Source organism: Sylvia atricapilla, chromosome 4, assembly GCF_009819655.1.
Source record: "Sylvia atricapilla isolate bSylAtr1 chromosome 4, bSylAtr1.pri, whole genome shotgun sequence".
In the NCBI taxonomy this organism is placed as follows: domain Eukaryota; kingdom Metazoa; phylum Chordata; class Aves; order Passeriformes; family Sylviidae; genus Sylvia; species Sylvia atricapilla.
The window spans coordinates 47,841,667-47,862,709 of NC_089143.1; the positions used below are offsets into that span (position 1 = coordinate 47,841,667).

Genomic DNA, 21,043 nt, shown 5'->3' on the forward strand with positions numbered 1-21,043 from the left:
CTTCTAAGCATTACCTCTATCCATGAAAAGGATCATGTAGTCGCTGCATATTTTTTCTGCCTGAAGTAATAATAAGCTGACCAGAAAATTAGCCTGGGCAAATTCAGTATTAAAACAACATGAGGCTATTGAGTATCCTCTCATTCTAAAATAAATTACAGAAGCTGTATTGTTCTTCATTTACTGACATCAAAGTGCTTCCATCTGCAGCAACAACCTTATGTTACTCTTGCTGGTGTGTACTAATATGCAGACTTATATACACTCTTAAAGCTTTTTTTATTACGAGAGAAAAAAAAAACCAAAAAAAACCCAAAAAACCCCAAAAAAAACCAAAAACCCACATGCTTCTCTGTGACATGTTTGTCTCAGTTTATTTCTTTACCATATTTTGAACCCTGGCCAGCTGGAACTTCATGCGAGAAAGCTCATTATTTACTTGTATTTTTTTATAATCTAAATGGAGGTCTCTGGGAGCTTGCTGTCATCCTTGATATAACCACAGGGAAGATTTCTTTGGCTTTGAACTGCTAATGATGGATTGCTGATGAGAGCACAGATGAATGTGCAAGAATACTTCCTAATTTGCTCACCATGTGCAGCATACCTTTATTTCTAAGGAGGAGAAGAGATGAAGAGAAACATTATTCAACTGCTCATATACACTGTCTCTGTATATTATCAGTAATGATATCACTACAGGATTATAATCTGTCTGTCTTTTAGCTATTTTAAGAGGTATTTGATAGGTAATTTTTAGTCATTAAGTTCAGGGATATTGCTAAAAGGCTAATAAATACTAATCGAGTTACATAACTGAATTAAAAATTTTCAATAGCTTGTGGATATATCTCCTTGGTTCAAATATATCTGAAAAAATGCAAGATTAAATAGCAGGAAGCCTTATTCATGAGAGTTTTTGAAGGAAAGCATATGGCTTATTAATCTTGCATTGTCTCTCTTCAGGCATGGAGATAGGTAATAAAACATGGCCTTACTCTTCTGCTCAGTACTGCTTCTGCTGCAGCTCTGCTTGATTCTTGCTATTTGTCTGTCCTGTTTGTACAAATGAATGGGAAGGAAAGGGGCAGAACAGAGAGGGAGTGAGGAGTGCTATGGCTCATTCCCAGCTGTTCACAGCCTGAGAAGTTGTCTGGGCACAAGGAACTGAAGTGTTTTACTGTCAGAATGAGAAGGGAAAGCACCATGATACTGCAAGTCTCTGACTTGAAAGGAGATGTGAGACATCACAACAGTACCATCCCCATTTGTCACTGTTTTGTCACACACCATTTCTGCTCATTTATTCACCTGCTGCAGTAGGAAACCACCTCAAAACACATGACTGAAATGAACTGTCCCTTTTTAAATTTAAATTTAGGAACGCTTAGTTCTCTCCTCTGCCTGCAGACTTGCCTGGATACTAGTTAGATGTGTTACATAACAGACCAGCTTGCATATTAACAGTCCTTAACCCCATAAACCCCATGTTTGACACCTTCTCCTTCATTTGCATCTCTGCTGCCTGGTGGCTTGCTACAGGAACTTATACTGATAAAAGTTCCCTGTGACAAAAAGTGCTTCTGTATAACTGTTAAACCACAGCTGGAGAGCTGTAAGCAGTACAGGGGGAAATACTGCCCAAAATAAACTCATATTGCTGTAATCATGTACTGCCAAATCAGTAATCCTCTCATATTGTATTTTTAAAGGGTGAACCAGGTTTCATTGGTCCACAAGGAGAACCTGGGTTGCCAGGGCTACCAGGAACAAAGGTAAGGGTAATGGGCCAATGCTCTGGTGTGAAGCCTCTTGAGCTAATGTCAAATTCAACTTCCCTCAGCAAGTAGCCAGGGCTGAGGTCACTATTGGAGAAAATGTGAAAAGTCATGGACCAGTGCTATAGATACTCATGTTGGTGCCCTCACAAAATGTGAAGGCAGGTGTTACATCATCACTTTAATGAATAAGTCATCTTTTTTCATGTTAGAATCCCCAAATTTGGTTGATCAGGAGGCATAATAGGCATGACTGAAGAAACTATTTTCATAAATATGGGGGGTTCAGGAAAATGGCTTGAAACTGTGTGCAGGGAGTAGAACTTTGATACTACATATGAGATCCCGAAAATACAGATAGACTAAACCACTGCTTCTTCTGTTGGCTTGGTTTCTTTGATCCTGCTGAGTTGATGGTGTGCTAAAGGCTGCCCAGTATTTTGTGATATATGTGTGTCTGTTGCAATAGGGTGACAGAGGAGAGGCAGGCCCTGTTGGGAAGGGTGAGCGAGGTGAACCTGGAATCCCTGGACCAAAGGTCAGTCTGATTTTTACACTGGAAATGTTTTACACCTATGAACATGTCTTTGCCTGCTGAAAAGAACAAAACGTGGTGAGTGAGCTTTTAAACGAAAATTCTGTCAAGTGCAGAAGACAATGGAAGTTCTGTGTTCTCAGCTGTGAAACTGCAGTCTGAATGGACTCTTACTTGGTCTACAAAGTAAAGGCACTACCTTCATACACTGTCATGGAATTGGCCTAATTTGTTCCAGCTGAAGTACTGACCTCCAGGTCCCTAACTTTCAGCATCGAAGTTTGAACTCTTTGACCACTGTACCTATTGAATGCAGAGAAAATCCATTTTGCATGCTGTTTTCTAACTCTCTAAGAAAGAGATCAGTCTAACTACATTTTAGTATTGTCTTAATATACCCCCTGGTGCTGATACTGTCAAGTTTTTCTTTCCTAATGCATTTTGAAAACAATAAGGTGAATTTTCTGCTCCTTGGCCAGTTTGTATTCACCTGAACTGTTGGGAAAAGAAATTGTGGTAACACTTTATTTTAATCTCCTTATGTTAGAATATTTAACTATCTTCTCTATCACTTGGCTATCATTTCTCGAGGGCAATGGAATGACATAGTTCATTCCTGAAAACCAGTGATAATGATGCCTATCTTTACTAATGCCAATATTATTTTTCCTTTGGAAGGGTGGAATATGTGACCATTTCACTCTGGCATTTAAGTGCTGTTAAATTTAAAGATTTAATTTAAAGATTCATTATCATGGTAGTAGCAATATAAAGTATTTCTGCTGTTCCAAACTGTAGTTAGTAATTACTAATTTCTTTTTCTCTGCACTCCCATTTCTCTACCATTTTTCTCCTATCTTCCTCCAAACAGGGGAAAACAGGTGAACCTGGATCTAGAGGCCCCAAAGGGTCAAAGGTTAGTAGTAAAGAAAGTGTCTTTAGAGGACTAATTAACAGGATGATTTTTGGAATCAGTTATTTGTAACATTCCTCTTCAGAAGAACCTGTAACAATCTGCAGTGCTCTTTTTAAGTGAAACCTCTGACCTCAATTTTAGCTAGAAATTTAATCAAGTCGTATGGGTTTTGAACACTGTGATTCTAATCCTTTTTCTCTTATAACATCCATTCTATTCTGCTGTTGTTTTCCTCATGCAACTTGGTTTCTCTCTGTGTAACTGATGTGTGTTCTCCCACATGCCAGGACCCAATACCTGACTGGGCTGTTAATGGGTGTGCAATAATTTTATGGATCCACACTTCAGTGAGCTAGGAATTAGTGGTATTCCAAGTACTGCAAGCTGAGAAATGATGGTCAGAAGTCCTTCAAAGACAAGAGTTGTTGGTTGTGTTACCGTTTTACCTGCTTTTCAAAGACCACTTTGATTGTATCTATCTACCCATTTATCTTTCTAAAGATATTTGGGTTACGTATATGGAGTGATAAAATGTATGTTCTCTTACTTTATCTGCTGTGCAAATACTGTTCCCACTGGATTCCTTTATGTTATGTGATGGATGAAAATGTATTTGTGTAGGTGGTTATTGAAAGGTCTGCTGTCAGAATAAGGGTGACAGGACAATATAGGCCGGTGTGATACTGTTTGCGGTATGGAAGGTCCTTGAAGGGTGGTGTTAAGTGCTTAAAGATGCAGTTAAATAAGTGCCATTTAACCTCATTCATTCCCACCAGAAAGAGGCATTGGAAGGCAAGGGAACTCATGAGGGAATTAAAGTTTCAGAGTGAGAGCGAAAGAGTAAATCAACCTCTCATTTGATTACAGTACCTGGGCACCTCCCACAGGCACCAAAATTATAAAGATATCCTTTAAGTCCCTTTTTATCAAAAAAGGATATACAATTTTCATTTTACCTGTCATGAAAATCTGGCTCACAGAAGTCAATCTAGTGGTGGGGAACTTCATTTTTAACAGATCCAAGTTCACTAGCTGCTGCCAAGGCAGCACTGAAAGGAAAGGCAGATGGCACAACCTTGATTATGCCCTGCAACCAGCCTGCTCTCCATATGCCTTCATTAGCTCTGTGAAACTTTTCTGGTTACTGTGTGTTCTGTTACCACTGGTAAATTAATCTGACTTTTACCAAAGTTCTCTAGATTTCAACAGGAGCAAAATTTGCAGTTCTTACCCATATTGATTTGAGTAATATTAAAATATAAGACCTTATGAAAATCTTATATTGTGGATGCTGGAATATGAATGCATATGTGTTTGAAATTCCCTCCATCATTTAAAACATATTACTAATAGCCAGGAGGAAAAAGCTGTGTGTAAGCTGGTAATGATCTAAAGCCTGTCACAGAAAGGGTGTAAAGAAACTCTAAATCTGACAGCACAGTTGTGTTTGTAGGGGAGGCAGTGACTCAGACCAGGGAAGTTCAGAAGGTTAGTGGAGGCATGATCACAGAAAAGTTTATACATTTTCAAACATACATTCAAAGAAGTTTTTGACTGTTTTCAGACTGAGTAATTTAATTTCTCTAGTATTCTCTTCAAGCTTTTGATAGTAGTGTCGTTAAGAATAGGGATGTTACACAAATTGCATAATTGGTAATCTGTCCATTTTTTGGTTCTTTGTGATTTTTTATTGCAAACCAATACAATATTCTAATATTCACACAGAACCAAATGCGTCATTGTCGATTCTACCAGAAAACAGATTTTGAAGGACCTTCTCCTTTCGTTAAATAAGATTCACATTCTGTTTAGGATGAGAGGCCCTGTAAACCAGTTCATATAAAAAAACATTTTTAAAAGGCAAAAACTATGTGATATATTGTCAAATGGCATATCTGTTTTTTCATGTATCATTTTTTACATAGGGTGATACAGGTGAGAGAGGTGACACAGGATTTGCAGGTCCACAGGTAAGTCTATTTCTCATCTCAACTCTTTGTTTTATACCTTTAGATTCAGTCCATGTGAACTGAAATTGTGGCAATAATTCTAGTTAAAACTCCGGGTTAAATTGACACTGTTGGAACATGGTTGCTAACTGGACTTTGACTAACACCACTTGCCACTATTTGGAGCAATCTCCTGTCCACAGTTTGTGGGCAGGATGTTACAAGCCAGGTGTTCTGACATTTGCTTTCCCAGTGCTGCACAAGTCACTTTTTACTGACTTGCTTATTTATCTTTATATAAAAAAAAATGTTTTCCTTTAAATTCTATGTTTCGTAGTAGCATATTTTAAGTACAGTAAGAGTCTAACACCACACAATCAAGTCTAAGCATTTGTCAGTAGTTAAAATTCTAAAATAGTCTTTGGCAGTTGTCTCAATGTTCTAATGGAAAATGTATTTCAGGGACCACCTGGACAGAAAGGTGATCAAGGTGCAACAGAGATCATTGATTATAATGGCAGTATCCATGAAGCTCTGCAGGTATGCAAACATAACAAAGCTGAATTGGCTTAGTCTGGTCTGGGAAAAAGTCATTGTATTTGTCTTTTGTCTAGAGCTTGAAAACATTTTATGTGCAAAACTGTTGAGCTTATTAATTAGGAATCACTTTCTATATTTGGAAACCAGGTTTACTGTGCTAGAAAAACTGTTTCCCTGACACAAATTAGCTGAGTGAATTAGTTTCATGTTCCCTGGAGAGTACTGACATTGCCTAATGAGGACAAAGCTAATTCATTGCTGGCTTTGGTGTTTAGTGCTGATTTAATATAATAAACCACATACACAGGTTCAACAGAAGTGTCTGCTTTTCACTTCATGTATTATAATATTGACATTTCTTTTTTCCCTTGTTTTCCTTCTCTTCCTGTAAAATGCAAAGAGCAGAATATTTGCGATTTGGAAACCATGTAGCGTGGTTCCATTAGCAAGCTGTGGATTCAATCAGCAACTTGAGTACATTAAGTAGACCAGGCACCATTCTTCTCACTTATTCATTTCTGGAAAACCTATTTTGACTGGTGTGCAGAAAAGTGTGGAGGATTAAATTGGGGTTACAAAAGGAATGAGTGAGTGTTTGCATAAAAGCAAAGGACCAAGATGACATATGTCATTGCAGTGAAGGTGATTTACATTGCAGCATACTCAGATGCAAATTCTGTGCAGTATAACTCCACCAAAGTGAATGGCTTGCTTATGTGAAACTGAAGACTGGATTTGGCTCATTGTGCATCTGATCACTTTGTCACTGAAGCCACTGAACTTTTTTCTTACATTCACACAGTGGGAGTGGGTAAATGTCTGACCAGTCATTTGGCTTCCAAGATTCTTTCAAAAAATAAAAAAAACTCATTGCCTTTACTAAAATCTAAAAGCCTTGTATGTCACTAAGGCTGAGTCCACAATTTCATTGTGTCTGTGGAGAAGTCTGCATAGGCATGTTGTAAGGCTCTGCATTTTGTTTGCCTCATTTGGTTTGCTTCTAAGGGAATTCAGACACACAGCTTTCAGTCGTCTAAATCCCTCTCCGAGTTACATGCCTAAAGTAGCCTGAAATTAATGTTGTATATTACCAGACACAGGTTTACCAGAGGCTTTAGTCCCTATGTCTCCTGTATTCTGTCTTTGTATTGTAACTCTGGCACCAGTGTTACTTTCAAGCTTCCTCAGGAAAGCTGCAGCACATAAAGAAGCCTTAAAAGACTAAAGCCTTTTGCAGTGGTTGAAACATATTTGGAAGCCTTTATCCCACTGCAAATCATTCCAAATGTCATCACCTTCTGATCCAGGGCAACAAATAATTGATATTAATGGGAATGGCTGTACAAGGAGGGTGTAAGTAAGATTATATAGGATCAGTCAAAAATATCTTTGCCAAATCCAGCTCAGTCCTTTGAGATGGCAGGCACCCATTCCTAAGTCTCCTGGTGCCGAATTCTCAGGGGCTCTGAGATTTGTAGTTCTCTCACAAAGGTGCATGAGAACTTCCAGTGCTCAGCACCAACTGTGAACTTGTACAGAATTTGGCCTGCAGATTTAAGAAGTTGACAAGAGTTTGCAAGATCTAGGCTGCTTGTCTCACATTAGAATTTAGTAATAAATCATGGAGCAGTCTAGCAATTTAGTTACTTTGGCTTGTGCCTCCTATTCAATCTCATGTGCAATCTTAAAATTTTCATAGTGGTTTGAGCAAGACTCCTGCTGAGAGTATGTCGCTTTCACTTGGAGGATCACATACGAAATTCACCTCTGTTGAAATTGCTCTTTGCACCTATTCTGCAGAATTTCCCAGGACAAAAAGCAGTAGTTTCAAAAGTTTAACCTTTGCAGGAACTACAGCATTAGATATTAAAGTATCTGCCACTGTAAAGGGATCTGTTACTGTGAACATGTAAACAGTTCTTTGCAGTGATTATTTTAGGTTTTCATACCTAGATATGTTCGTACCTGAACTTTTCAGTGTTTTTAAAGTTCTTGGTGTATTTCCATTAATATGTTGCAATACAAAAGATATATTAATGCCATGTGTTAGAGAACAATTTTATTGAACTACTTTGTATTGAGTAGGTTCCAGATCTTTGCCAATGGTATGTGTTGTTGCGCTGAGGTGTGGAGGTTATTTTACAGCTTAAAAAAGATCTTTATTTGCACATTGGATAACAATTAGAAAAGCAAAATATTTCTTATTCCATGTAGGCCAGTTAAGTTCTTCACACGCGAAAGGAAAGCATGTGCAAGCTGCAATTTTGGGGGGTTTTGCTCTGTTTAAAAATTCAGATAAGCATTTAAATTACATTTTAACTCTTTTCCAATTGTTTTTAGATTCTTTGTCAAAAAATAACAGTGACAAGTCAAGATACTTTGCCTCCTTCCATGATGTCTTTCTTCTTTCCAAGCATTTAAAGCAGAATTGTAGTATACATAACTGGGTTATGGACTGGCAGTTTTGGATTTAGATTTGCATTAAAATTAATGTTATATCTCCACTCCAGGAATCGTATTTATTAGTTAAATATTGGTACAAAACCTGACAACATTACAAAACATAGGGTAGTCTTTTGGTTGACTTCAGACATCAAGCCATTATGTTTTCTTAAAAAGTTTTAAAAACACCTTTTTGAAGACTTCTACTTAGATTTTAATATTTAGCCATTGTTTGTTTCCTCTCTTGAATTGTACAAAAGTACCATCTTCATCTAATTCCCACAGAAACCAAGCAGCTAATACAACATGAAGAGTTAAAAATAACAAAAAGTTTTATTAATGTTTTTGAAGGCGTGGTGACTCCCACATGCGGTGTAGGTTCAGTGGGGATTATAACTGCAGCAAACAGAATTATTTATATCATTGTATAATTCTGCTACTGACAACTCTTGTTAATGCATTTTGCCAACAGAGGATTGCCACCCTGACTGTCACGGTAATTCCTACTGCATGACTTACTGTGTGTGTAGAACTTCTACTTTGTGCTGCAGCATGTTCATTATTTTGCTAGCTCAGGACGTGTCTTCACTGGATGTCAAGCTGGTTCATCATAACATGTATTGATTTCTTTGCTTGGTGTTCCCATAGCAGAGAACCCATTGTTGAAAGCCAAAAATGGAACAAGTTCTGCTCCTTCTGAATTAATGGCAAAACCTCATTTAAGTACGAGACTGGGAAAGCACATTCTTCTTTTTTGTTTCAAGTTCTTCTCTGCAAGATTGCTGTTAGTCATACTTTCCCATCTGTACACAGCCTTTCTTTATATTAATTTTTAAATGTTATTGTGGGGTTTTTGTAAAGCATCCCCGCTATGCACCATCCAGACCAATATTTGGTACATGATACTGTGTCCACAGCCTGAGGTAGAAATAAAAGAAATGGTTACAGCTTATCCCATGGCAATTTCACAAAGCACTGAGTATCCCCCAAATCCACTTAGCATCTTCTAGCAGAATCCTCTTTGCAACTGCTTGGAGATTTCTCCTGGTCTCAGATTTTTTTGGATCAGGCAGTGAGGGCTGGCAAATAAGAATGGATTTTGGTTTCCCTTCCATTAAAGGAAGTAGTGCCATTTCATCAATAGGAGCAGAGGACTTTATTAAAAAAATATGAGCTGTACTGTTATTTTAACAGTTTTTTTGTGCTAGTATTGACCTGTCATAGGTTAATTTGTCCATAACTGGTCTTGGTTCCCCTTGTGTTAAAAATCTAACCCATTTTGTTACAGTAGCTACATTAACATTCACCATGTGCTTACATGAAAAGTTTTTTGTGAGTTTATTTAAAAGCTGAGAGGTTTGTATGTTTCTGTTTAGGGACCACCAGGACCACCAGGACCCCAAGGGCTGCCAGGGTCAAAGGTGATCTTCCTTACTTTACTCATTGTATCTTAAGGATGGAATGTTTTTTGGGTTTTTTAAGTGATGTATGTGTACAGGTAAATGGAGCTTTCCAGCACAGTTGTTTAACTGTAAATTGAACAAATATGGCATATTTCCAACTTTATATCCCAGATTCGTGAGATGTGGCTTTCCAGAATAGGTGCCTTGTTTAGTTGCCACACATAGATGCTTGACTAAGGACCAGCAAAATTAATTAGTACTGAAAGAGTGCAGAAGCATCTCACTCAGGGATTGGCACTGAGATTGCTCCCTAGGACTTTGCAAAGTAGGCACACAACCAGACTGTGGCTCCCATGCCTCATTTCTGGCTGGGTGGGAATGAGGTAGGCAAAACTGTGTGCAAGACCACTGGCTACCGTGTGAGTGCATCTGAATGCAGCTTTTATATCACGGGGGCACCCACCCAAATAAATGCAGTATTGTCTGATGTCAGTAAAAATTACAATGTACACATGTGGGCAGGAGCCTGGCTGGAAATCCAAGCCTGCAAATACCACCTGGCTGGTGCCTATATGTAGTACAGAAGGGTTACTGAGCAGCCCACACAGAGACAATGAATACCATATGCTGCACTGTTCTGTAAAATTTAAATAATAAATTTGCCTATACTTAAAAAAGAAGTGTTGAAGTTAGTGGACTCACCCTAAATGCATTTAAACTAGTTGAAGTTTTTCTCCTATTTCTTAAGTGCTAGATACTGCATCTTCTCCCAGTGTCTCTACACTATGCCAAGAGCAAATATGTGCATCTTCAATAACAATACCAGACATTTCAATTTTAGACCTTATGCAGTATTTCATATGGAAATACATCACAATACACATGTACAATGTTTTGAAAAATTGTGAGAAACAAGGTTCATTCTATGTGAAAATTGATAATAGAGTATACAGTTAAGTGGGCAGAAATTGCTTTTTGTATTATCATCTACCCAGCAATTCTACAACATGGAGTATGTTGCAAAACAGAGGAGTTGGAGTGTGGGAGGGGGTGTGTTCCTTCATACAGGTGAGCGTTCTCATTCGAAATTTACAATGTAAAGCAGAGTTCAACATCACAGGAGTTTGTTTCTAATGTCATCGACTCCATCTGTCACCATAACTTGCTCCCTTAGGGAATGCTGCCCAGGAACTGGTCATAAGACTATGTGAATGTGAATGTGAACTCCTTCACTGGGTGATTTATAATAGGGAAAAACCCCATGAAATTTCTCTCTATCTTATGTAAATTGGGAGGCATGATTCTGTATTTATTCTGGTAGCAGGCAAAGTTTCCATTGGATTGGGGTCTTTTCACCCGTGGGATTTGGTCTTGTTTTTCCTTTTTATGCACTTATCTGGCCTTTATACAACCCAAAGTTTGTGTAATTCCATAATCTGTTTATTTAATATAGGTATTACATATATGCTAGAATTTTTGATGGCATATTCTCTAGCTTTATTGTTGTAAATTAGGGGAATTTCTATGGCTCATTTCTCTATATCTGGGACAATTGGCATAATCCAGTTCTGTCTTGTCTCCTGCAGGGTGAACCAGGATCCCCAGGAACTCCGGGAGTTGATGGAGAGCAGGTACATTTTGTTTAAATCAGGTAGTGAAGAACATGTGAGCAACCACAGGCTGTTTCAAGAGATTTTTTCCATGCTCCCAAGTTGCAACTTAGAGTTCATAATCTAATAATATGATGATAATATTTAATAAAGATCATTGTAGTGTTGTTGCATAGTCTGTAATCTAATAATGTCTACATTTATGTATTTTAATATCAAAGGTGTATGCAGCACATGACTTCTGCTTATTAAGATCAGAGCTAGAATTCTGTAACTAAGTTTTTTGATGACTTGCCGAATAATTCCATATTTTAGGGTCCTAAGGGCTCAAAAGGAGACACAGGTGATCCTGGAATGCCTGGAGAAAAAGGTGGAATAGGACTGCCTGGCCTGCCAGTGAGTATGAAAAATTATTTAATAAGTTTTAGCAAAAATGCTTCTATTTTTTCTCTCTTCCATTATCAAGAATTTCCAACAGTGTTGATAAATTGCAAATGGGACAGAAAGCACTGAGGAGAAAATTCTGAGATTGTTCTGAAGCTAATCTAGGAGGAGGATTATCAGACTTTTTCATTCCGCTTATAGTGAAAAAAAAATACTGTGTTGGGAAGAAAGATGAGTTGGCAGGCTGACCAAAGTTGTACCACTCTTGTAATATACAGCACCACATGGGCAAGGAGAAAGGAGCTATGTTTTCAATGGAAATTTCAGGTGGCTTAGGTTAAGGAGGGAGAAAAAAAATGCATGAATATTTATGGGATACATTTTTCCTATTTTGTATATATAGATGCATAGAAATATGGATTTATATATATATACATAGACATGAAATTTCTCAGCAAAAACAGAAACAATTTTGAAATTGTATCCGTAATTTAGTATATCATGAATGGACTACTAGTTTAAGGAATTGTCATAAATATCATGCCACAGTTGATAGCTATCAGTATAATATATTAGTTAAAAGTTATTTTTTCAATGGTGCCAGAATATTTTAAAGAATTTCCTTTATATGTGTGCTGTGTTATTATTTTTTAAATGATAACTATTTTCAATAAATATTATCATTTCTAGATTGGTTGCTAGTAAGATTAAAGCTGTGTATAAACGCTGTTTTGTAATGATTTTTAGGGAACCAATGGCATGAAAGGTGAAAAAGGAGACGTTGGTTTGCCTGGTGCCCAAGGTCCTTCAGTAAGTCTCAGTGTGGCATTGCAATGAGCACAGGAGTCCAGCAGTGCTTCTCCAGCTTCTCAGTCTGAGCAATACTTGATATACATGACTGATCTTTCCTGAGAATGAACAGACTTCTGGTCATAGAGCTAAATACAGTTTAAGAAATCCTAAAGATATGATTCCTGTTCTGTTCTATGACTATGAACAAGTCCCGCTCACTTCAGTCAAAGCCTTCTGGCTCTGTAATGAATCAAAAGATAAATGGAGAAAAAAGAAAAAAACCCAAACAAACCATAATCTCTCTCAACACCTTATACTCTGGGAATCTAAGCTAGTCCAGTGAGAACCAGACTAGACTGACTTCAGATATGTGACCCGGGGTAGTGAGCTAGTTGTATGAGAGAGATTCTCCTGATTTTTATTTTTTTTTTCAAAACATTGTAAAGGCATTAAAAACAAGCAAACAAAAACAAACAAAGCCAAAAACCCAAACAAACTCCTCCATAGTACCTTTATGGTGTGGGTGACTTTAATTATCAGAGCACAGTAAAATGAGGGACCTCAGAGCAGAGGTTAGTGACGGAAGCCATAGCTCTGAGAAGTCCAAAAGGCTGCTCTGTGCCATCACAGGACTCAAGAGGGACCCCACATCTCTGATTTTATTTGTGTGAGAAGAAAATCAGTTTGTTAAAAATTAATTCACTAATTCGTTAATCCTGTTCTGCTTATTTTCACTTGAAGGAAGACTTAGAGTTTTCAGATTTCAGAGGTGGTGGGATCTGTCTCACGTTCCAAAGTGCTTCTTGTAGCTGCTCTTGCCACCACCGACAGCTGCTACAGCAGTGCATGAGTCTGGAGACTTGTATTAACATCCCTGCTGCCACTCCACAGGTTATGGCAGCAACCCATTGGGATTAAATCCAGGAAGAGAAGGGATATTGAGATGAATATATCATCATGAAATTCTTTCCATGGATTTGTTAGGAACATGGAAAATCAGTGCAGAGTATGTGTGCACTAAATGTTGAGCAACCCGATTACCTAATTTAATGACCTCTGAGAATTTTTGGTACAAGTGGGCTAAAAGAAATAAAAGGAGAGACAGGACAATTTTGAAATAATGCCAAAGCACAGCTTGAATTTAGTATCTTTTCCATCCATCAGTGTTGGGGAGGAATAAAATAGCACATCATCACCTTCTGGCTCTGTAGATTAAGTAGTACATGAGAGAACTAAAGAGCACATACCATAAAATATTAAAAGTTCAAGCATCCCTTCTCATTACTGTTTGTTTTACAGGGATTTATTGTTTTTCCCTCATGTCTTAAATTGTATCATAGACCCTAGACATATCATAGACCCTAGGAAGAAGAATCTGGAGGCAGGCATACTGCCAAATGGCACATTCAGATCTGCACTTTGGGTACCCTGTCTTTCAAATTAAAATAATTCCCATTCCTAGAGCCCTGTCTAGATGCTCTGTCAATGTTCACTGTTGCATAGCTGTAAGTGCTTGCCAACAAGGGTCAGCCTGACTTCTGGTATTTTTGTGGGAGTTCTTTGCTTTGCATGATTTAATACCATTGTTTTTTATCTGTAGATGATAGGACCACCTGGACCACCAGGACCACATGGTCCTCCAGGCCCTATGGTAAGCTTGGAAGGAACAGAGGGAATAGAAATGGTCTAAGCCCTCTTGCCACTTTATTGCCTGCTTACTAAAAGTGTTATCAGAATATGTGGCCATTAAAGAGGGAACTTAATTTTGAAATCTTTTTTGCATGTCTTAAAATTCATAGGAGCTGGAAAAATGAATTGCACATTTCCTGTAATTATTAACATGGTAGTGGTCTGGTTCCTCCTCAGAATCAGGTGTTCACTGTTCCTTTATTGACAGCTGCATTTCTTTTGGGAGTAAAGAAATTCAGGGGTGATTTGTATCCCCATAAAGCAAAAACTCAAAAAAATTGTAGTGTATTTTCATAATGAAAGGTGTTACTTTTATTTTTAGGGACCTCATGGACTGCCTGGCCCAAAGGTAAATTAATACCTGTCTTGAATAGATAAGCTCTTAATGTCTCTAAAGTGTCATGCTTTGCTCTTGAATGCATGCAGCTATGTTTTGTCATACTTCATTTAATAAATGTTTCTGATATTCTTAAACCTTAAAGCAGATTTTAATATTAGCAGCCTAAAAGCTTTATAAATTTTCTGTGATTGTTTCTGGGTAGTATTTCTCCTCAGCATAAGCAAGTCCATTTTTTGTATGTATATTTGGGATGTGGCACTGAATTATTTAGCTTCCTGTTTATGGGCAAGTTACCATTGCACTTGGAATTACTTTGGAATACAGAAGCATGTTGCAGGCTCAGGAAATTAAGTCAGAAAAACTCGTCTTCATTTATGCTTTCTTGTGCCTCCTGTTTCTTCCAGTCTCCATGGCCTTTGTTAGGTGACAGGTGTTTTGCTGACCAGTTCTTCTCATGTTATGCCAGTTCACCATCACGAACTGATGTGTGCATTTTTGTGTTTTCCAAACTGGATTCATGATCAGACAGGTCTGCAGTACAATTTTCCATAGAATAGATATCCTTTAGGGACTCTCTTAGCCCATGAGAACAGCTCAGGAGAGTGGAAGTGAATTTTGGCAGAGGTGGAATATTTTAATTTGTGCTTTAATTCAGTGGTCACCAGTAAGCTAAAATTCAGCCTGACGCTGTATTGATTAAGGCCAGTGGTCTTGTCATGCATGATCATTTAAAACACTATGGCTCCCTAATCACACCTTTCTCAAAAAGAAAGGAAGAGGAGGAAAAGGGGTTTTTGTTTAGATTTGGGCTTTTATTTTGGATTTTTAAAGGTGCAAGACTGAAAATCACAAGTTTGACCCCTTAAGAGACTGTGTTACCTTGGCTTAAGAAACCTAAGTCATAAATCATTTTTTGAAATCAAGTATGTTCCTTTTTAGCACCAGCCCTGCTTTACCTCAGGCTTTTGGCCTGAGACTCAGGCTTTTGTGGGATTTCTCAGGTCTGTTTCCAAAACTTCAGCGTTTCCAGTGCTACTTGCTCTGAAATCACATCGAGTCAAATAGAGTAAGAATGAAGAAATGGCTACTTAGGGTGCAAAGCAGGCAGACGAAGTCTGGAGTTACTTAAAGGAGCAGACTGGGTTCTACTGAGATTTTTTTTTTAAATATGAATATAATATAAGGTAACATAATACATCAAAGGGAAATCTAGCAATGAGGCCATGGGGAGCAGCCTGGATAAAATACCCACGTATTTTTGTTTCCCAAAAGAGGCAGGTGTGGTGAATACTCTCTTTGACTGAGCAGCCCTCATGCTGATGCAGTTTTTCATTATGAGAAAATGATTTGTTGGCAGCTCTGAGCTCAGTATTATCATCTTGGTGATATTTAATGTAATAGCCTATGCATGATTTAACAATCACAACAAATGCTATTTCTTACATTGTTAAAATTTCTCTGTATGAACACAGAAACTGTGGACCTCCCAAATAGCTTGGCATTGTGTAACCTATACTGTTTCTGTTAACTTGTTGCTGTTTATTATGTATGCTTAAAGGTTTAAAATATCTTTATGTAAGATTTTGCTGCAAATTCCAGTTTACTATAAGGAAAAGTAATGCTTCCTTACCAAATGTGCTTTTCAGGTGCTCCCACTCTAGAAACCTGCAGTTTTGAGGCTTACTTTTATGAACTTATTTATCTTTCAGTTTGGATTATCTGCATAGGGTGGTTTATGGGATTTGAAGAATTTCCAAAACCCCCTGAAACTCATGCTTAATTCAAACCATCTAACTATAGTGATAATTATTAAGAAAAGATTAAAAAAATCTGTTGTCCATAGGTTTCCTGTAGGATTTCTTACACAGATTGCAAATCTTGAGCAGACATCTCTCAAGTACTTTTGCCCACTATTCAATCAGTATGTAAATTGTCAGTAATCTGAGAATGTTGAATTTGTTTCAAACTGGAATTTGCAGCTTCTGAGACTGGCTTCTTCTATCCCAGCTTAAACACCCATTATAGCACCAAAAATTTGGCATTTATACTTTTACATTTAGGGTGAACCAGGGTTAAATGGTCTTAAAGGATTGAAGGGTGAACCAGGTCAAAAGGGTGACAGAGGGCCCCTTGGTCTTCCAGTAAGTAAAAAAACCCAACTATTCAATTCAAGTGCAAATCACAAACATCTCTTTCTACCCCTCATGAACAACTCTGATTTACTCAATAGCATACACAGAATATACTGTGTTGGAGCAGAGCATCAGTCTTGTTTTGTTTTGTCCCAAATCTGTGCTATCATCCCAAGTAATGTCCTGTAACACCCAGTGCTGTCAGGGTTTGGGTTTTTCTGTTGTGTGTCAGTTAAGAGTGTTCAGTGTCACAAGGATGTCATCACCTCCATTACATTAGTCATGCTGTTATTCAAGTGCTGTACGGTGTTTCCATTTAAAAAGGAGTCTTCCTTTCCCCCCTCATCTCCTCAGTTATTCTTCCTCTTATTGCACTTCTGCAGTTCAAATGGAGAGGTCTAATTGAGGAAAGCTAGAAATTGGTTATGGGAATTTAGTTGTGTTTGGTCTTTTTTTTTCCCCCTGGATTCTTACTTTTGCCTTGTCCTTTAGAAAATTCCCATTCTGAGTGGCATGAATTTTGTCTTACCAAGTGAAGAACCTTAAAAATATGGAAACATCAGAATTCTTAAAATTTAAATTAATAAAATAGAAAATACTTTGTGTTTGAAAGCACGCTGAAAAGGCAGCTTTATCTTTTTTCTCAGAAAAAGAGTTCATTTTTCCTCTTTGCTGTTGTTATTGTATGAGGATTGCTCCCAGTTGTTGATAGCAAAATGGAGAAAAAAGACTTAATTTACCTAAAGCAACACAAACTTCTCTGACTAATATTTTCATGAATGACATGCAGGGCCTCTGGACAAGATCAGCCTCACTGAGAATTTTAATTCATTTTGAGAAAAATAAAAGCTCATTTTCACATTGACAGTTACATCTCTGTAGAGAGTGAGCTTTGGGGGCCTGAGCAGATGCCCTGAAAATGGCTACGAGGTAGAAGAGACTCCAGAACAAAATACGCTATGTTTTCCAAATTTACACAGATCACGTTTTGCTCCTACTTGCTCCTTCTAAATGTCATTTTCAGGAGCAAAGTCCAAGCGTTTGACGTTCCAAAAAATGGCTCGTTTTATTGAGTTGGCTGGAGATTTTAGCTGGGTTTCTTTGGGGGTTAGTTTGGTTTGATTTTTTAGGAGGGAGGTGTTCCCGGATTATTCCCTGTATCCCCACCGGTGGTGTCGCCTGTGCCGCACATCCCGGGCACATCGGCGCTCCGGCTCTCTCTGTTATTCGCACTGGATCCACGAGGGGTCCCCCCGTCCCCGAGGATGCTGCGGCTCATCGCCCGGCGTGCCTGGGGCTGCCCGTGACTGAGCTCTGGGCTGCGAGTACAGCGGGAAAACAGGAAATGTGATTGTCTCCCGGGCTCTTGGAAATGAATGAGGCCATTGTGGTCAGGATCCAGATTTTGTTGGCTGCATAATGCAGTATTCTTGCACTTAAATATTTCCTATCGCAGTTAACACACACTTTTCTTCCTTTGTGTATACTATTCAGTATTGTCGCTATTTACAAATTAGAAAGCGTGTGAGTAGATTACAAAGTAAATATTTATGTGTTCAGGCTCAAAAACACCCTAACATCTGGTGTTTGTAGCGCTCCTATAGCCTGACACTATCCAGCTCTAATATACTTGATACAAGGGCAGGGTTGGGTCAGTGATGTTACACTGAAGCGAGAACAGAGTCAGGCTCTTGGTGTTTTATGTGAATTTTTAACTAACATGATGTAGTAATGTGATACCCAACTCCACAACCCTGTCACAGCGTGTACTGTATGTTTGAATTGTGTTTATTCATCAGCACCACTTACTAATCTCACGTTCTTGTCATTCGTGTCGTGCCCATCATCCATGCATCCACCTCACCACACAGGGAGCATCTGGCTTAGACGGAAAGCCAGGAGCCCGGGTGAGTCCCTTGTCTTTCTGTGTCCCCCTTTGTGACTGAGTCCCTGTGCTTCCCAGGGCCTCTGCCAGCCGAGCTCGCTCCCTGCACACAGGAAGGAAGGCCAAATGCTCCAGGCATGTTCCATGCTGTATAGGAGGGAGCTTCAAGCAGATTCTCAGGCAATATGTGTAGGAGAGAGAACAAAATTCTCTGTAGACGGAGCTCTGAACCTTAAAAAGGCAACTTAGTTTTGATTTTTGGTCGGACAACTGCCTTGGTTGGGTTGCTAGTTTTCCTGAGAAGAGTTAGGGATTTAGCTTACGGGAGAACATAGCTGTTCAGTGCTAATATGGAATCAGTGAAGGAGATGCAGATGTGCTGGGGATCATCTGCAGACGTTGTTATATTACACATCATAGATGTTAAGTCTTATGCTTTCTTTAATAATAAAGAAATCTATGCAGTGAAAGAGTTATATCTGGGAAGTAAGATTCTCATTGATCCCTGCAATAGGTAAGTCCATCCTAGAGGTGGGATTTCAATTTAAAGAATAATCAATTTTAAAATAAAACAATAATTAAAAATCTCTCTTTTGACTCTTCCATCTTCCAATCAGTTTAAGATCTTTGTAAATCTGATTGCTTCCATGGATGCAGTGAACACCAAATAGAAGAAAGACACTTGTAACAGGAAAGTTAGGTGGAGTTTGGAAAGCCAAATAGGTTGCATCACAATTAAATCCAAGTTTTCGACCAGTGAAGACTGATTCCATGTTAGTTCTGTGTAGAAGACAGCTATTAAAACTAAAGAGTTGTAAGAACAAGCCCTCTCTCTTACCCTCTTTGTTCCTTTTTTTAGGGTTTAGATGGCCCGGTTGGTCCCCATGGCCCTGCAGGTCCCAAAGGAGAGAGAGTAAGTATATGCTCCATGTGCTTCTCCTTACAGAGTGACTGCCACAATGGAAAAATGTCATGTGGGGACTCATACTGTGCCTAGATGTTACAGAGCAGAACAGTATCTCACCTGTAGAGGAGCAGCCCAGACCTGTAAATGCGCTCTATTTACACACACATTTATCTCCTTGAGGTTGACGTTGTAACTCATTAACTCCAAGGGAGCTGGTATTTTGAAATGACTAATCAGTTAGAAATTGACTGGACTTTCTAGTTCACAGTGCCACAAACAGAACATGATTTTCATTAGTATCATTATGTTGTGTAAATTGAGAGAACAAACTGGTACAAAAGAAGATCGTGTGATCTGATTCTATAAAAATGTAGTGTCAAAAAAAGAAGAATATTTCTCTCCTCTTCTTATTCAGGAAAAAAATCTCCAGCCTCTGCAAACTTTTTTTTTTTTTTTTTTTTTTTTTTAAGCTTAGGAGATAGGAGCCCTGCTATTTAATTTTAAATATTCAAGGTAAATTTTCTCCAGTGGAGATAGGATAGGAACTGTGATCTTTAACTATGAGCCTGTCACCTTGAACAATACAACCATCAACTTACACAAGAAACCAGAAGATGATATCCTAACTAAAACCTCCAAGGAGTTGCCAGTCTAGAACTTTGTCTCTTTGACTTCCTCACTTTAACAAAACAACTGTACTAAAACAGCTTCAGACTAGCTGTATTAAGGACACAGCCACATGGCAGAGGTCCAGTTAGCTTCATCTGAGGAAGGTAAGATTCATTTTTACAAAGCTGTGTATTGAGGAATAAATACAAGACATGCAGCATAGTCCAAATTAAACTGTACAGTAGGCTGCAGTTACCACTCAGGCTAGTTAAGTGCCTGAAGGACTTGAGTATTTTTTCTGTTTCTCTAGGGGATTACTGATTCAATTCTTTTTTTTTCTTCAGTTAGGACAAAAACGTATCTTCTGTCCATTCTGTGAAAAGATAGTTAAACATCCTCTAACCTTAATTAAATAATTTAGATGAGATACACATGTAGAAGCATATAAAAATACCATATGTTGTATTCTTGCATTATGAGCTTTATGTAGAAGGATATGCATGCGTGCTACCAGTTGAAGTGTCTTCGACTATAGAATATAAACTATTCTTCTCATCTATGGAAGAGAGCTACTAATATTTTTTCCTTGTGAGGGTATGCAAGGTCTTAAGAAGTCATGCAGCAGGATCTGGAGTAAGCCCTACTGTAGCTGCTAAAAAGCAGTAGCTACAAAGGGGATAGGAATTGCTGTGATGTAAATCAGTCATTGCATGAACATAGAAGGAGAACTTCACAAAAATAGAAAGACCAAGGTGTGCAGAAAATTCCTGCACACCCACCATTTTCTGTGGAGCTAAATGAATGGGAGGAAGTTCACAAGACATAGAAGGTTTTTTCCCAAGCAGGCAACCAGCAGGATTGTTGCTGTAATTGTTCATTTAATTATTCAATACCATTTGGGAGGAGAAGTTGTTTGTAGCATGGTTATGTAACAGATGCCCAGCGTTGATATATGTCTCATTATTTAAATAACAAAACATGTTTTTTTAATGCTGTTTTACGACTTGCCTTTGCAACTGTTGAACTTGTTTATGTGAAAGCAGGAGGGAAACATTTTTGTCTGCAGATTTCAGACTTTACCTTTTTAATTAAAAACAGTGCACAGGGCCAGTGTTCACTGTCACTGAATAGG

The 21,043-nt window shown here is 38.3% G+C and overlaps 1 protein-coding gene across 1 annotated transcript in view; it reads left to right on the plus strand.

The window, feature by feature from the left end:
* COL25A1 (collagen type XXV alpha 1 chain) overlaps positions 1-21,043 on the plus strand; it is a 296,280-nt gene that overhangs the window by 261,554 nt on the left and 13,683 nt on the right. The window contains exons 21-34 of the mRNA XM_066317842.1: positions 1,713-1,775; positions 2,248-2,316; positions 3,185-3,229; positions 5,155-5,199; positions 5,641-5,718; positions 9,537-9,581; positions 11,150-11,194; positions 11,489-11,569; positions 12,305-12,367; positions 13,950-14,000; positions 14,361-14,387; positions 16,439-16,519; positions 18,382-18,417; positions 19,255-19,308. Of these exons, the coding sequence (XP_066173939.1) occupies positions 1,713-1,775; positions 2,248-2,316; positions 3,185-3,229; positions 5,155-5,199; positions 5,641-5,718; positions 9,537-9,581; positions 11,150-11,194; positions 11,489-11,569; positions 12,305-12,367; positions 13,950-14,000; positions 14,361-14,387; positions 16,439-16,519; positions 18,382-18,417; positions 19,255-19,308 (783 nt within the window). The remainder of the gene's footprint in view (positions 1-1,712; positions 1,776-2,247; positions 2,317-3,184; positions 3,230-5,154; positions 5,200-5,640; positions 5,719-9,536; positions 9,582-11,149; positions 11,195-11,488; positions 11,570-12,304; positions 12,368-13,949; positions 14,001-14,360; positions 14,388-16,438; positions 16,520-18,381; positions 18,418-19,254; positions 19,309-21,043) is intronic.